The following is an 18,488-nucleotide window of genomic DNA, read 5'->3' as shown; positions in this document are numbered from 1 at the left end:
TCATGCTCAGGTGATAACCTGATTTCACCCAAGAAAATGTATGGTTTAATGGGAATGATTATCACAGAGTATATTCATGTTTGGTATCGTTTAAAATGTCACAGTGCGACTGGTACAATTCTCTCATCTCAGAATAAGTAAAACACAAGGCAATAAGGTTTTTGAAGGTTTATGGATAACTAGCATACAAGGAGGGGTTGATCTCTCAAGCAAATGGTCACACCCCCCAATAGGTGCTACAGTGTACCTCAGAATGCAAATTTACTATTGTTAGCACATGTTTACATGTGAAAGAGGTCTGGCTATTTAATGGAGTACAGCAGGGAGATCGGGGCCTTTTTCTGTACTTCAGATGGCCCGTGAGGCTGAGAGACCGAGATCTCTCAGCCTCATGTATTTCTTAAAGTTGGGTTTGCATCTTTTCTTTATTCCGGAGAATTTGATGTTTTGTATCGATTATCTTTGAATTGATTATGAAATTGGCATGATACATTTACCTGACATAATAAATTGTTACATTTGATTATTCTAACTGACTTTGATATTATTTCCATTGAAGAGTTAAACGGAATAGTCAAACATTCACTCATGATTAATGATCCACAGATATCATTAAAACCTTTTCATTTATGGAGTCAGATGAAATAAACGAGTAAATATGTGATTAATATATATTGCATTTAACCAACCAATACTTCGCATGAGTGAGGACAGAGCACGTGAGACCTTCCCTGTGTTATTGGAAAACCTCCATTGGACCAATTTCACGGGCCTTACACCGGAAGTAAGGGATGCCGTCAAGCTGAAGAAGGAGTCCTATCGGGCCTGGTTGGCTTGCGGGACTCCTGAGGCAGCTGACGGGTACCGGCAGGCCAAGCGAACTGCAGCCCGGGTGGTTGTGGAGGCAAAGACTCGGGCCTGGGAGGAGTTCGGTGAGGCCATGGAGAAGGACTATCGGCTGGCCTCAAAGAGATTCTGGCAAACTGTCCGGCGCCTCAGGAGAGGGAAGCAGTGTCCTACCAACGCTGTCTACAGTAGAGGTGGGGAGCTGTTGGCCTCAACTGGGGATGTCGTTGGATGGTGGAAGGAATACTTTGAGGATCTCCTCCATCCCGCCGTCACGTCTTCCATTGAGGAAGCAGAGGCTGAGGGCTCAGAGGTGGACTCGTCCATCACTCGGGCTGAAGTCACCGAGGTAGTCAAGAAACTCCTCGGTGGCAGGGCACGGGGGTGGATGAGATCCGCCCTGAGTACCTCAAGTCTCTGGATGTTGTGGGGCTGTCTTGGCTGACACGCCTCTGCAGCATCACGTGGCGGTCGGGGACAGTGCCTCTGGGATGGCAGACCAGGGTGGTGGTCCCTCTTTTTAAGAAGGGGGACCGGAGGGTGTGTTCCAATTACAGGGGGATCACACTTCTCAGCCTCCCTGGGAAAGTCTATGCCAGGGTACTGGAGAGGAGAATACGGCCGATAGTAGAACCTTGGATTCAGGAGGAACAGTGTGGTTTTCGTCCAGGCCGTGGAACACTGGACCAGCTCTATACCCTCTACAGGGTGCTGGAGGGTTCATGGGAGTTTGCCCAACCAGTCCACATGTGCTTTGTGGATTTGGAGAAGGTATTCGACTGTGTCCCTCGCGGTGGCCTGTGGAGGGTGCTCCGGGAGTATGGGGTCCGGGGTCCTTTGCTAAGGGCTGTCCGGTCCCTGTACGAACGAAGCAGGAGCTTGGTTCGCATTGCCGGCAGTAAGTCAGACTTCTTCCCGGTGCATGTTGGATTATGCCAGGGCTGTCCTTTGTCGCCGGTTCTGTTCATAATTTTTATGGACAGAATTTCTAGGCGCAGCCAGGGGCCGGAGGGTGTCAGGTTTAGTGACAACACGATTTCGTCTCTGCTTTTTGCGGATGTTGTTGTCCTGTTGGCCTTCAGCATGCACTGGGACGGTTTGCAGCCGAGTGTGAAGCGGCTGGGATGAGAATCAGCACCTCCAAATCCGAGGCCATGGTCCTCAGTCGGAAAAAGGTGGCTTGCCCACTTCAGGTTGGTGGAGAGTTCCTGCCTCAAGTGGAGGAGTTCAAGTATCTTGGGGTCTTGTTCACGAGTGAGGGAAGGATGGAACGGGAGATTGACAGACGGATCAGTGCAGCTTCTGCAGTAATGTGGTCGATGTACCGGTCTGTCGCGGTGAAGAAAGAGCTGAGCTGCAAGGCGAAGCTCGCGATTTGCCGGTCAATCTACGTTCCTATTCTCACCTATGGTCATGAGGTTTGGGTCATGACCGAAAGGACAAGATCCCGGACACAGGCGGCCGAAATGAGCTTTCTCCGCAGGGTGGCTGGGCGATCCCTTAGAGATAGGGTGAGAAGCTCGGTCACTCGGGAGGAGCACAGAGTAGAGCCGCTGCTCCTCCACATCGAGAGGGGTCAGCTGAGGTGGCTCAGGCATCTGTTCCGGATGCCTCCTGGATGCCTTCCCGGGAAGGTGTTCTGGGCGCGTCCCACTGGGAGGAGACCCTGGGGAAGACCTAGGACACGCAGGAGAGACTATGTCTCCCGGCTGGCCTGGGAACGCCTCGGTGTCACCCGGAAGAGCTGGAGAAAGTGTCTAGGGAGAGGGAAGTCTGGGCATCTCTGTTTAGACTGCTGCCCCCGCGACCCGGCCCCGGATAAGCAGAAGAAGATGGATGGATGGATGGATGGATGGACTATATATTTGTATATTACCTATATTAACTTCTTAATACGCATTATGCCGCCCTCAGGTGACGTCACTTTGTGTACATTTATTATATAGACTACTGTCTAAAAATATTTAAACGTTGTTATGGCATCACAGAGAGGTCTCTTCGAGCCATCTAGACTTCTTGCTTGCAGAGAAAAGGGGTTTTAATTGATTGCGATCTGTTTGAACAGACGAACATTCTTCGCATTTAACTCTTCAAAAGTGTATGTGACATATTCCTGTATGCATGTATGTTTAGCCCCTTTTATTAGCCTCGTGTGACTTCCTAGTTGTGTTAGTTGAACTCTAAGTGCTTATTTTAAAGGGGACATATCATGCTAAATGCACTTTTTTAGCCCTTAAATGCATTTTGTTGTATATTTGGAGTGTTTAGAAGTACAGAAAAGATGAAATTATTCTCTTCAGGTGCTTCGTTGATATCTTTATATTCTGTTTTGGTCATATTTTTCAACCTGTTCAGATTTTTCTGTTATCTATGACGTTTTTTGAACTATCACGTCACAGTATTTGCAGCAGAACTGCCAAATAAGGACATTGACTTCCGGCCCAACACTTCGAGCAATCCGCCATTATTATTTCTCGCTGTAATTTTGTAGTCCAAGCTAAAGGATGCAGAAGTTACGAGAGGGTAAGTTAAAATTATCGGTTGTTGGATGTAGTAACCCACACGCTTCATTACACCGTCTAATGTAGATGAACTGCCACGCTTGTGGCGCATGTTTAACTGAAAGAACGAGCAGAGAGAGAGAGAGACCCGGTCTCGCGCGCACTCTCTCTCTCTCGGAGCCCGGCGAAAGTGTAAACAAGACATCACCGTCTCCAAACTAGACGCTGTCTTGCTCTCTCTCCCTCGCACATATTAATCAAAATAAATCAGCACGGTGGTAAAAGGTCGGAAGACCAAAGTTTCATGTATAAATACAGTAACACACCATTGCGATACATCCATATGAAGACGTTGTTCTGCAGGTTCGTCGTCTTCATTTTCATTTCGCTCTGGCTCCAACTCTGGCTCGAACATCTAAGGCTGGCTGGACAAGTCTTCCGTTGTTGACATTTTGTTAATAACGTGTGAATAAAAAGTTTCTGTGCCGCTAGATAATCCTATCTCTGCTATCAGACTACAAAAATGGCCGAAAGGGGTGGAGTTGAACCTCTGCAACCTGGAGAGGGGGCGGGGTATGAAGTGTCTCAATTGTATTTAAAGAGACCGCACCAAAACGTGTTGCTCTCAGAAGCACCTCAGAAAAGGGGTAAAAAAGGGGCCCGTGGAGCTATAATAATGAGGAATTCAGACCCAAGCATTGCAGTTCCGCTTTATATAGACCACAAATGTATGATTTATATGTAAAAAGGAACAATTTAAAAGCATGATATGTCTCCTTTAAAGAATAAGAATGTATCTCTCTGTTTGTATCTTCCAGATATACCAATCTTGGTACCTAAATAAACCTCTTGGTGTGCCTAAGCTAAATATATGTAGTAGGTTATGATAAAATGTATTATACTGTCTTTACCATCATTTGGAGTAGAAATGACAAAATCTAACACCGTCATAAACCATGCAAATTAGGCCGTCAAGCGGAGACAAAGAAACTCTTTCCCGCTCAAAATTTCTTAATCCGATTGGTCTAACCACCCAAAAGAGGTGTGGATTTCAAACTCCTTAAAGACGGATGCACACGCCATGGTTCTTTGTTTTTTTTTCTTGTTTGGTCTTGTCTTGTCTTTGCTTTGTCTTCTCTTCAAGTTTATCCACTCTCCGTTTTGTTTTGTGTTATACTTTTGCTTCTTAGCTTTTTGTATTAGTCGTATCACCGGCTTCTTGTCTTGTTTTAGTCTCGTGTTCATTCATTTCTACCTATGAGCGAAACGGACTTAAACTTAATTTATTCGGCAACTCTACTTAAAAGGGAACTGTTTGAACTTCCCGCAAACGACACAAGCTCCAGAGGAAACGAAAGAACACTTCCAACTAACTGACACACAGAGAATGGACACTCACACACATGCATTCCTGCTCAGCAATAAAGATCAATGCAAGTATTATTTTTACCAAGATTTAAATGCATGTAAGGTTGTCTATCCCTGCTTAAGGTGATTTGATTCTTTGCTGGCTCTCAAAGGATCATTGTTTGTGATATGTTTGCCATTCTGTGATCTGCTCTTTCTTTCTTTCTTTACTTTCGTTATACTGTTCATATATATATATATATATATATATATATATATATATATATATATATTCTTTGTTAAATGTAGTTGTAGTTTAATTTATTAAAACCCATTATACGCTTAAAAGGTGCTGTATGTAGGATCCAGCGGCCTCTAGCGGTGATGTTTCAGATTGCAACAACAGCGCTCGTGCGCGTGCTCAAACTCAAGAGTGCGCACTCACTACCGGCGGCCACACTGAGACTTTCAACACAACGGAGAAAGCATCACACAACATGCTGGAAACTCATGTAAACTCCCACTGCAACATTACCATAATAGGCTACTTTTATCAGCTTGACGTAGAACTAATGCTCCATGCTCGTACCATGATAACGTTACATTGACTGTATTTTGCCGACATGTGGTGTTATCTAGCATTAATTTCACTAACTATTCGTGTATCTTTCACAATCAGCAATGTCAACATAGGTCAATGAATGATAACAAAAACGGTTAGTCAACTAGACTGAACAATTTCAGTGTAACAATAAGACAGTAGGAAGTAATATTACTGTAGGCCTACTGAACGTGTCTGGAACTTTGTATTATAAACAATATGATCGTAGTGGGATGAGTGACGTTAGACAGTAGATCTAGTACATAAAATAAAAGTTACATCCTAAAGCACCTGCTTTTTGTTATCATGGAACAGTCTTTTGTATTCATTTCATGTCTCATGTATGTTATATTTTACCTTGCTATTTCATTACAGTTTATAATTATTTATTTCAGCATATCTGAAAACGTGTAATTTACCAGAATAAAAAATGCTCTGCCAATGTTGATCCGTGTTTTCGTCCTGAGTCGATCCGATTGACGTTTGGCCTGACGAGCTTCAGCAGATAAATTCGTTAGCTGCAGTGCCGTCGCAATAGACTGTATATATAAAACGGAGAGGCTCGGGAGCGCGCATGCACGTCACATGCGGTGGATTTCGCAGAAAATCCGACCCGGAGACTTCACATAAAAATAGGAATACTGGCCTTCAGAGGTAATAGCAAAACACGAAAAGTGGATCATTGTAATGTGTGATTACAACCCCTTCACAGACGGGCAATAAAAAAAAGGATTCATTTTATAAAAAAAGTTACATACAGTACCTTTAATTGTCTCTGTCTGATGCTCATAGAACAAAGCCTCTTAAATGTGTGATCTTAGCTACAAGCTTTATATTGTTGAGTAGCCTACAAGTTCGTAATCTTATGGCCAGAGGAATAGCCTTTCTTGAGAGTTTTGAAGAATCCTCCTTGAGAGTCGATAAGAAAATCGCATAATTCGTTTGGCGGACGAATGAATTATTCAGTGTGACATTAATTTTGTAGGCATTCACAAATTTGATCTATAGCCCATCTGTAAATTCATAATTGATTGTAATTTATTGTGGTTAATTATCTATATATAGAGATACAAATATACGGGCTATGTATTCCCTTTTTGGGCTATTTAAAATGTGTATGTTAGAGCTTTAATCGGGCCTTAAAAGTTAGGCCCGACAAGGCCCCAGCCCGACAAGTACAATTTGATTGACAGCTTTTTAAAAGCCCGAACCCCTTTACAGCCCGACATTATTCAAATGTGCGCACGCACACAGCTCTTTTGCCAAGTAAAGTCAAGTCAAGAATGAGTCATTTCATTTATACATTTTTAACATCATTTATTCATGACTAACGTATAGGCCACTTGGAAGTTGGAAGGAACAAAGAAATAAAATAAATCTGTAATATAACATCTCAGCATATGCCTAGGCATACACTTAGCCTATAAATAGGCCTACATGCCTATAAAAATTAGTCTTTCTTAACAAATTTAACTAAGATAGGTATTTGGCAATAACTAAATAAAACGAAAAGTTACATAAAGACAAACGAAAACGCGACTTGCTTGAGGCCGCCTCTCTCCACAATCACCAATACGAATATAAAAAGGCCAACACGCTAATAAAGCGTCTTTATAGGAGTCTTTCTTAACTAATTAAATTAAGATAAATTCTAAATTAAGATGGGTGTTTGGCAATAACGAAATTAAGATAAAGACGCAGGATTTGCTTCGCCACTTCTCTCCACAATCCGGCCTCAACGTGACAGTGAACAGCAGCTGAAATATAATAAAATAATAATGCCAACATTAGCCTGTAGCCTATACTCTGCTGTTCATTGTACATTATGCATTTAAGACTCAATTAATATTTAGTTATAATTTGAAAAACCTTTACTCACCAAGATTAAGCTACATGTTTTTGTGGAGGAAAATTATTGAATCCACCATAGATGGCTTCAGCGCGGTCCTGCGCTCACTGATGGTGCGTCCAGCAGCACTGAACACCCTTTCACTGCTGCTGCTACTGGCCGGGATGCATAGTACTGATCTGGCTAATTTTGCAAGTTTTGGGTAGGATGGTTTGTTGGTCTTCCACCTGCCAAGAACATACATTTCATTTTCCATGACAGCAGTCGTTTCAATGTAGCGAGTGACATCGTCATCTTCCCAGTCAGCTTGCCTTACATTTTCCCACTCCGCAAAATTCACCCTTTTCGCCAGAGGACTGTCACTGGGTTCGACTCCGGGGCCTGAGAGCTCTGGGTCTCGAATCTCCACATCTGGTGCACCTGCAGCCATGGCTTGCAGAAGAGTGTGGAAATGAGCATGTACGGCATTCCTGTCTGAGTATGACAACATTCTCAGCTGGTTAAATTTTGTCCAGCGTAATGTTGCGATCTTGTGGAGGTCCTGTATGATCACTTTACACGCGAGCCAGTCTTCGTGCCGTTTACGCACGACAGCTTGCTGAGGGGAGTCCAGGGCATTGGGCTGACAGTGGCATTTCAGTTTTTCACTCCAGAGACACACACTATTAAGTGTTGGATACTTGTCTCCCTCTGTTCCCTCTGTGCTTCATAGAATGGCTTCAGAAAGTTTATCAAAAAGTCCAGTGTGTCTGGTGCTATTGTCTCAATGCGTGCGCTCTCCCCTCGTGCCTCCAGCTTTTCATGGAGCTTATGATAAATGGCCTGTATAGAAGTCAGTGTGAGGTACACCGTACTGAACCAAGTGTCTCCCATTTGCAGCAATGTTGTTGACAGTTGCGCAGCCAACCCCGTCTGTTTAATGTACCTCACTAATGATTTAGCAGCAGAAATGGTATCTCCTATGTCCGTTGCACGTCAGCTTTGGATAACTCGGCAATGTCGAGTCCATGGCGCAGTACCCCTATTAATGAGATGGTCAATGCAGTCCAATCTCTGGTATGGCCGCAGAGCTAATTTAATATTTGCCCCCTCATCGGTCACCCATACAATTTTGCTGAGAGAGGAAGCGTCAAGGCCAAACATTGTCACCAGTAGTTTCAGTATCTCCCGTCTGATATTTTCTCCCGTCTTTGCCTCTTCCAAAGGGAACATTGTAGTTGTCAGGGTTTTATTCACCAGTTCCATATCCTCACTTATGAAATGGCATGTGATTGTCAAATAATTAATCTTCTGATAATCCTCTGTCCACATGTCTGTGGTCATTGCGACTGTGCCATCCTTTAACAAAGTCTTAAGTTTCTGTACTAAAGCTTCCCTCTTTTCTTCTGCCATGTCAGTGCACCTCTTCACAATTGTCACATGGCGCGGAATAACAGAATTTACAGGAACCCTCCCATACGCAGCCCCAACATTAATTAGTTCTTGCGCCAGCTCTTCAAACCCCTTGCCATTTATGATATTAAAAGGCCTAATGTCTTTACAGCAAAAGCTGACACACTTCTCCGTCACCGTTCGTTTCACCTTAGCAGGGATGGGTTTTGATGCTGTAACAAACGATGTGATTGTAGGTTGATCCTGGGCACTAGCAGGTGTTAACCCCCTGAGGTCGGCTATCGCGCCGGCGCGATAGGCTCGTTTTTTTCCGTATTATTTTTGTGTATGCTCATAATAAAAACAAAGTGTTGTGCTTTTCGCCAAATAAAGAAAAATAAACATGATGCGAGTTCTGCCTACTCTCCGTCAGTGAAGTCAATTCTGAAACGCGTCCGAAAATGAACTGTAACTCAGCGAATACTCAGTCAAACAGGCATACAGTCACACAGGCATGAAGCTTGAATTCTCTTCTATTAAATGAAGTAATTTTTATAAAAAACAAATATTCACAGTTTATGTAATATGTATGCAAAGAGAGAGATGTCAGTCGTTCTCATCTCAGCTAATTAAGTTTTAATGTGCTCCGCCCACGGAGAGCGCGTGCTATTCAAACGCAAATGTGAGGCGATCCAAACAAACCTGTGAAACGCCCACATCAGCTGGATAACACGCGCGAGTTTACTTTCAGACTTATGTACTTTACGATGCTGTGAGGAATAATACTATCTTGATAATAATCCTGCAAAAAATTTACCTCAGAAGTTCTGGAAGTATCATTTCGAGGAGCAAACGGATCCCGCTGAGGAATTAGGTCAGTTCTGTTTGCTTTGTTCTAATCGGAATGAATGAACGCAAAGATGCGTGCTGTTGTGGAGCTACTACAGCTGGCAAAAATACTGTTTTAATATGAATCGCGAATACAAAGAAAGATTACACTGGAAATATTGTTACAATTTTAAATGTTGTTGTAATTGTATAACCTTAAAAAAAAAAATATATATATATATATATAAGGATAGTTGTAAACAAAATCTTAAAAGGTCATTATGAGCCTTCTCTTTAAATAATTGTATTATGCTTTATTAGTGACACATTTGGAAAGAGAATATATTCCAAATCTGAAAATACAGTATGAGAACAATTAACTGCACAATTACTAGAAATGTTTACCTTGGATATTGTACAATTTGCAAGCAAAATTTGTGGAAAAAACAACAAACCAGTTATATATTGTCCTTGCATTCTTGTGGCTCAGTCACACACCTGAATGAAAGGCTCATTACGTATGCAGCCTCATTATGCGGGCCCCATTGACTCCACAGGTGTGAATCACGCCCACCCGCATATGGCCTTTCCAAACAAAAAGTGTTTTACAAGATTTAAATCAATGTATTGTGTTATGTGAATGATTAGGCAGGATGATTTTCACATAATTTTGAAGAAAAAATTCTAGGCAACGTCATCCATTAGTCAAAAGTCTTATTTACATATATTTAGAATGTGTTTTATGGCCTTATTTCAGTAACTTTAGTTTTTTGTTTTTGAAAAAACCATGCATAAACATTATTCTATCAAAAATACAAACATGTACATGCAAGTTGTTCACATATTATGGTAGACCTGTTTGTGCTAAATAGAGTGAATTTACACCTTTGCCATTAATATGTTTATAAGCAACTGAAAAAAGCACAAATGTCAGGGCATGTCAGAACATCTCAATGACCCCAAAAACCCCTCAGACCCCAGAGGGTTAAACAGCTTCGATCAACATGCCTTTTCAGCAACGAATTCCCTGTCGTTTTGCTGTCGTACTTTAACCGAATGTCGCATCTTTTGCATTTCACATATCCCACTGTCTCATTGTTCTCATTATGCACAAGGTCAAAATTTTTCCACACCTTAGACTTTGCTTTCTTTGTCTGTGCAACCAAAACATAATCACCAGAGGCCAGCCTCCGTTTCACCTCCTCAGCATCCATTTTCGCGCTAATCAAAACGCATCACCTGATCATTCATTTACCGCGCAACCCGGAGTGCAAGCGCAAGCCCGATCCTGGCCCGAGCCCGTGTAAAATGATCGAAATTAAGACCAAACCCGTCGGGTTCGGGCAAAGATCTTCAGTTCTAGTGTAGGTAATATGGCTCATAACCAGTATGATTAATTATTAATTATTGATTATTAATTATACATGCCCCTCACTTGGGCTGATTTCGTTACACAACATCCGCTCAGCTCTGAAGCGAAAGCCTAGTGTAGGAGTATGCATGCTGCCTTATATACCCAGCTGGCGGGGAGTGGCTTGCAATGTGCATTGAGTTGTTCTGTTACCACTCAAAGGTGATTGGGCTCTCAGGCGAAATCCCAATACGTCAGTTCAGTCTGACGTAACGTTGAATGTGACTGACTGATAGGGAACTACAGATGAGGTGATGAAATAGGGTTGCAGCTGAACTCAGCAGGAACCTATTCAGGACACCCCTGGTCTAAGTTAACAAGTCATCTGTGCATTGGTGTTCAACACTGCTGATAAATCATTCATGAAACAAACAGATCTGATATAAATTACTCAATGATTCAGCCTCAGATGTTGAGCGAATGAAATTGAAAATCAAACCTCAGTATTTTCAGTGGACAGTTTGAACTCTTTAGTCCAGTAGAGAGCAGCTTCACTCCTGAATCCTGCAGGTCATTGTTACTCAGGTCTAGCTCTCTCAGATGGGAGTTTGAAGATTGTAGGGCTGAAGACACAGTTCCACAGCATGTTTCATCAAGACTACAGCCATCAAATCTGCCAATCCAAAATGTTTATATGAATTACATTTTTTTAACTTCATTTTTATATAACTTTTCAGAAAAAAGATGAAAAAAGACAAACAGTAACAAACAGTCAACACATAGCTTCATGTGTATTTACATAGAAATTATTTCAAAATGTAACTTTAAATAAAAAATGTAATAAAATAAAAAACTCTTTTCATAATCAGCAAGTACAAGAGGTCCTTGAGTAAAAAAAAGTCAACAGGTTATCATGTAAACATATATACTTATTCGTGCTTGTAGAATCATACATAAGTAGACATGCATACAAACACAAATACTCTCATGTCCATAGCCATACTTTTATGCAGCTTGAAATAATATTCTCTCACAGTGGTTACATGTGTGAAAGGAATTTTATATCCATACGTCTATCTCCCTTCTCTCTGTTTTGATATATCGTCCCCTTGGAATTATAAGGTTTTTTTTTTTGTCAAAATTTAGTTATTCACATATTCTTATTCTGTGACCCCTTCTTTACATTATGTGATGTTGTTTTTTAAGTTGTGTACATTTTGGAACTTTTTATTTAGAAAATAAAAAGGTTCTTTCTACATAGTCGAATGGAATGCAAAAACTTTAAAGCTCAATATTTCAAAACTGCTCAGAACACAGATAGAACCTTATAATTCCAAGGGGACGATATGTGTAGTCCATTTTCCCCAGTGTTTTCAAAAGTCTCTTTTTGTAGTCTTAACTTGAACATAATCTTTTCAATTTTATAAATTTTTATGACAATATGTTCCTACTGAGTTCTTGTTGGGCAAGATGTTGAAGCCATAAACGAGTAATCACTTATTTGCTGCTGCTAGTAAATATTTAATCATATTATTAACTGAATCTGGTATATTACCAACATATAGAATATAACCTGTTTCCCCAATCTCAATCTCTAAGATTTCCTCTATACTTTGTGTATTTCTGACCAATACTTATATGAATTAATTTCTAATGTTTCTGCAATTAAACATTTCTTTCTTCAAAATCAGGACAGAAAGCTTTTTCATACTGTATTTTGACACAATTACTTAGTGTTGTAAAGTAAAACTGTTGATTAAACCTTGGTCAATTAAATTACTCACTGAGCTTTTCGGCAACATCTTACAGCTGGGACAAGTCTCATGCAGTCTGCTGTCGATGACACAAACCTCTTTGGGTGAAACTCGTTTAGCACCTTCTCTGACATCAGCAGTACATAGACCAACACTGAACATAATGACGATGAGAGTTTTCTTCTTGGATTTGCATCTGAACTGAGGCATTTTTGTATTTGCTCATATAATGAATGATCCTTGAGCTCCAGTAAGCAGTAAAATAGGTTTACTGATGCTTCCTTTGAGATTGGGCACCTGTCTTGTAATTGTTTAATGTATTTACTTATTTTTTGGAGGCTCTCTGTGGTGTCTTCATTGTATGCGAGTAGGCCTTTGAGAAGTTTCTGACTGGATTCCAGTGAAATGCCCAGCAGAAACCGCAGGAAAAGGTCCAGATGTCCTCTCTGACTCTTCACGGCTTTATCAATTGCATTCTCTAGTAGGTCCTTCAGTGTGAAGCTTTCTTCTTGGTCATCAAAGAAAAACTGAAGCCCCTCCCTGTTCTTGTTCAGGTAACAGAGAAACACATGCATTGCAGCAAGGAACTCTTGAACACTCAAATGCACAAAGCAGAAGACCTTAGTCTCATGAAGTCCATCTTCCATCTTAAAGATCTCAGCGATTATTCCTGTGAACTCAGTATCTTCACTCACACCAATACCACATGCTATCAGATCTTCCTCATAGAACGTAATGTTCTCCTCCTTCAGCTGTTCAAATGCTAGTTTGGCTAACTTACAAATCATTGTTCTGTTTGAATCCAAGAGCTTTTTACGTTCTCTTTCTTCTTTTCCATCATACTTCTGGCTCTTCATGTTCATCTGTATCAGCAGGAAATGAATGTACATTTCAGTGAGTGTTGTGCTGATTTTCTCTTCATTGTTCCTGATGAGAATATTCTGAAGTACTGTGGCTGTGATCCAACAGAACACGGGAATATGACACATTATATAAAGGCTTCGAGATGTCTTAATGTGTGAGAAGATTCTGGAGGCCTGAGTCTCATCTTTGATTCTCTTTCTGAAGTACTCTTCCTTCTGTTGGTCATTGAATCCTTGCACCTCTGTGAACAAACCTACATATTGAGAAGGGATTTGATTGGCAGCTGCTGGTCGTGAGGTCACCCATACAAGAGCTGATGAAAGCAATTTCCCTTTTACGAGACAAGTGAACAGCACATCTACAGATGATCTTTCCTTAACACTTGACAGAATTCCACTTTTAAAGTTCAAAGACAGTCGAATCTCATCAAGTCCATCAAATATAAATGCTAGATTACATTTAGAATATAACTTTGAATTTTCCAGGTCCTTCAGTTCAGGGTAAAATACCAGTAAAAACTCATGGAGGTTGACCTCTTTGTCTTTTAACATGTTAATCTCTCGAAATGGAAGCAGGAACACACAGTGTATATCCTGATTGGCTTTTCCTTCTGCCCAGTCCAGGATGAATTTGTGCACAGAAACAGTTTTTCCAATGCCAGCGATTCCCTTGGTTAGCACAATTTTTTTCTCATTGTTTTCCCTCAATAAACGGAATATTTCATTGCATTTGATTGGTCTGTCCTGTGATTTTTTCATCTTGAAAGCATCATCAATGTTCAGAATCTCATGTTCCTGATTGACGTCTTCAATATCTCCCTCTGTGATGAAGAGTTCTGTGTAAACGTCCTTAAGATGTACCTCATTTTCCATTTTCCCCTCAAAAATGTGTTGTACTTTTCTTTTCATGCCGGTTTTGTGAGTTTCCATAAACTTTTGCAGCTTTAAAAATTCTGTAAAAAAAACCCAAAAAACACAAATAGGACTGAGGAAAAAGCTTTAACCCCCTGAGGTCGACAATCGCGCCGGTGCGATAGGCTTGCTTTTTTTCAGTTCAGTTCAAAAGAAATAAATTTTGCTCTGTTGACTTTGATATTACAAGCAAGTTTCATACATCAATCGATTCTGTTAAATGTGTATTATTTTTGTGTATACTCACAATAAAAACAAAGTGTTGTGCTTTTTGCCAAATAAAGAAAAATAAAGGTGATGCGAGTTCTCCCTTCTCTCTGTCAGTTAAATCCATTCTGAAACGCGTCCGAAAATGAACTGTAACTCAGCGAATACTCAAACAGGCATACAGACACACAGGCATGAAGCTTGAATTCTCTTCTTTTAAATGAGGTAATTTATATAAAAAACAAATATTCTCATCTTGTGAAATCTGTATTAAAAGAGAGCGATTCCAGTCGAGCTCATTAGAGCTAATTCAAATGTAATGTGAACCCGCCCACGGAGAGCGTGTGCTATTCAAATGCAAATTACTGAGGCAAACCTGTGAACGCCCCCATATCAGCTCGAGAAAACACAAGTTTAATCATATCATTGTAGCCTACGTGTTTACACCATCTGGCAGCGCTGTGAGGAATAATAATAATGTAGAATCTACCTCAGAGTGCGGGTATTGCGAGGAGCGAGGATCCGACTGAGTGAGGAATACTGTAGTAAGATTTTTTTCCTTCTCAAGTTAATCGCGTTTCCGTGTGAATGAATGAACGGCAGCCGCAGAGATGCGCGCTGTTTACCACAGCTCGCAACAAGACAGTTTAAATTTAAATCGCCTTTCTGTGTGTGTGTGAATGAATGATGATGTTTTAGCAAAATGTATTGCTATACTGAAATGAGTAAAAATCGACTGAAATATGTTGAAATAAAATGAAGGCTATTTATAAGCAACGTATTAAACTGCAAATTAACATTTATATGCCCTAATATTTCATAAAACAACGTTACAGTCAGGCGTTTCTGTGTGTGAATGAATGTTTCAGTTTTAGCAAACTGTATTGCTATACTGAGTAAAAATCGATCTGAAATATGTTGAAATAACATGTATTTGTATAAGCAACGTATTAAACTGCAAATTAACATTTATATTTCTTATAATAAAAATGAAAGACCTATGTTACAGACATATGAAAGACAACATTTCGTTGATTAGTTTTGGATAGATTATACATTTTTACTGTAAAATATCATGTTTTATTAATATATAATATTAATGTTTTGTCAAAAATAAAGTAATCAAATAATCAATCAAATCCTTAACTTTGAAATATGTATGATAAAATGTATACTTTAGTTTTTACAAAGAAAGATTACACTTGAATTGTTGTTGTAATTGTAACCTTTTTAATAAAAAAAAGATATTTACAAGGTAGATGTAAACAAACTATTAAAAGGTAAATATAAGCCTTTTCTTTAAATAATTTTTATTATGTTTTATTAGTGACAAATTTGGGGAGAGAATAAATATTCCAAAATCATCCTGCCTAATCATTCACATAAAACAATACATTGATTTAAACTTTGTAAGACACATTTTGTTTGGAAAGGCAATATGCATGGGGGCGTGATTCACACCTGAGAAGACAATGACCCGCATAATGAGCTGCATAATGAGCCTTTCATTCAGATGTGTCACTGAGAGTACCACAAGTAAAGAATGTGAGGACTTATTTTGAATGCATGCAAATTGTATAATATCCAAGGTAAACATTTCTAGTAACTATATGCAGTTAATTTTCATACTGTATTTTCAGAAAGTTTTGGAATATATCCTCTCCCCAAATGTGTCATTAACCTGTTAAGCCTCACCAGTGCGTCGGCGCACTGAAGCGTTTTTTTTTTTTTATTTAGTTCAAATTTACTATCAGATTTAATGTTATACCTTGACAAACTATACATCATTAAAAATATATAAGTTTCAGTATTTGACCACTATTGTATTCTGAGAAACTTATAGTGACAGTTATGTCTTAATTTGTGTCAGGAGTTATGAAATGAAAAAATGAGTCGATACCTTTAATATGAATTATGCGCGTCAGCCGCTCCCATTCATAAAAAAAAACTCTGTGCTGTCGTCATGACAGCGATACACAAAACAACGTCCCTCAGGGCTTTTAGCTAAAAAATGTGCAGACTTGGAGAAATATTGATATATTCTCATAGATTCACATCATATTTCTATAGACAGGAATAATATTTATTGAATTTATACCCAAATGCGTCGATGTAATCATTATGAGCGCTTGAATACTCTGATACTGTGTTTTCAATTCATACCAATAGCCTGAGGGCGCTATTATGCACAATAATAGTCCATATATGGAACATGAAGAAGAGCCATGATCATGTGACATTCCAGGACGTCACTGATACACACAAAGCTAACACAACAGATATCGCTGTAATATGCAGATACAGACGTTTTGAAGACAATAAACATGATTGCAATGATATTTGACTTGCCTGTGTTCTTCAAGCCATGCCAGGTATTTTCATAATAATAGATTATATTTATAATGTAATGCTAATCTATATAGACTTTATCATCGTGCAGAAAACTATAAATAATATGTTTTCTGTCTGATTTTTTTATCTGAAGCCAAATTAGATCACAGAAGATTATTTAAAACACTCGACTTGCGTTATAAAAGTAAGTTTGGAGCACAAACATGGTTTTAATCTCATAAATGGTCGTGTATTGATGGTGTGCTAAGCTAACATGCTAGCTAGCCCAGGTGCACCTGCCACCTGTTATTCTTTTATGATTTTTTTTCTAAAAAGGAATGCTTAGCAGCTACTGAAATGTTTTAGTGCATTTGATACAGTTTCAACAGTTTTTTGTGAAGTGAGAACTTTGTTAAAAGAAATTAGGGATTGAAACCCTATGAATAGCCTGTGAATAGCCAGTCGTTAGTAACTATAATGCAGACAAAAGAAATGCATATTTAGAGCCATAACCAGGCTGGAGAGGTGTGAATGTGTGCAGGGGGAGACTGAGACTGAATGGGGATCATTTGCTCCACAAAACAATAGAGACAAAATACTGAATGGATGCTTAGAAGATGACTAAACATCAGTAGCATTTTTAGAGTCTAATCAAAATAAAGTAATTTGACATGATCTTGAAAAACATATAACTAAATACAGAGTTTTAGACTTATCATTTTCAGATTTTAAATAGAACATGGTCACACATGTGGCTTTAGCTGCAGTGCATTTCTAGATTGCTACAGTGCCAACTTCAATTGTATTTTCATGAATATGTTTCATAAAAATAAATTTCTAATAACTTTACAAAACTTTGAAGCTATTTTTTTTTTTAAATTCATTATGACAATAATTAATTCTACATTTACAATAAACTACCAGGTGTCAGCTTTCAAATGAGATCATACTTGTGCTTTTAGTGCAAAGGGATCATGAACTGTATCTGTTTCAGTTTGGGTATGTCATTTCTGGGGATTTTTCAAAAGTGGGGTTGCAGCTTAACAGGTTAATAAAAAACAATAATAAATAATTTAATGAGAAGGTTTATATTGACCTATTAAGATGTTGCTTTCTACCTTGTAAATATATGTTTTGCTATTTTATCAAACAGTTTTCACATATAAATCAACAACAATTAAAATTTTAACAATATTTCAAGTGTTATCTTTCTTTTTAAAAAGTGCTAAAAAAGTGCATTTTATCATACGTATTTCAAAGTTAAGGATTCATTAGTTTGAATACTGGAACAAAAACTATAATAACATCTTAGTTGATAATTCAAAATACCTACTTTATTTTTGACAAAACATCACTATATATTTAACATATGAGCAGAAATTGGCGAACAAAAGCTTATTTGATGTGACAGTAGTCTTTTACTGTAAAAAAAACTTTATAATCTATACAAAACTAATCAACGACATCTTGTCTAAAAATTCATATTTCGTCTGTTTTACTCATCTCAGAATAGCAATATAGTTTGGTAAAAGCTAAACTAGTAGATGTGTTCATGTAAAAATAACATGTTTACTAAAGTAAGTGCAAGTGTGAATTAACATCTGAAGTAAACATCTGTGCGTTCATTCACACGCGATTCATATTTAAACAGTATTCTTGTGGTTTACAGACACTATTTCATATCGCGATTAGAACAAAGCACTTAAGAATAAAGAAATTACTACAAT

General features: G+C 39.0%; 1 protein-coding gene across 1 annotated transcript in view; it reads right to left on the bottom strand.

The window, feature by feature from the left end:
• LOC308689304 (NLR family CARD domain-containing protein 3-like) overlaps positions 1 to 14,184 on the bottom strand; it is a gene marked incomplete at both ends in the record, with an annotated part of 57,117 nt that extends 42,933 nt beyond the window's left edge. The window contains 2 exons of the mRNA XM_081362957.1: positions 11,194 to 11,367; positions 12,479 to 14,184. Coding sequence (XP_081219083.1) covers positions 11,194 to 11,367; positions 12,479 to 14,184 — 1,880 coding nt within the window. The remainder of the gene's footprint in view (positions 1 to 11,193; positions 11,368 to 12,478) is intronic.
• Between the last annotated feature and the right edge of the window lie 4,304 nt (positions 14,185 to 18,488).

This window comes from Scardinius erythrophthalmus (assembly GCF_964197995.2).
Source record: "Scardinius erythrophthalmus genome assembly, chromosome: 4".
NCBI lineage: Eukaryota > Metazoa > Chordata > Actinopteri > Cypriniformes > Leuciscidae > Scardinius > Scardinius erythrophthalmus.
This window is presented reverse-complemented; position numbering and strand designations above follow the sequence as displayed.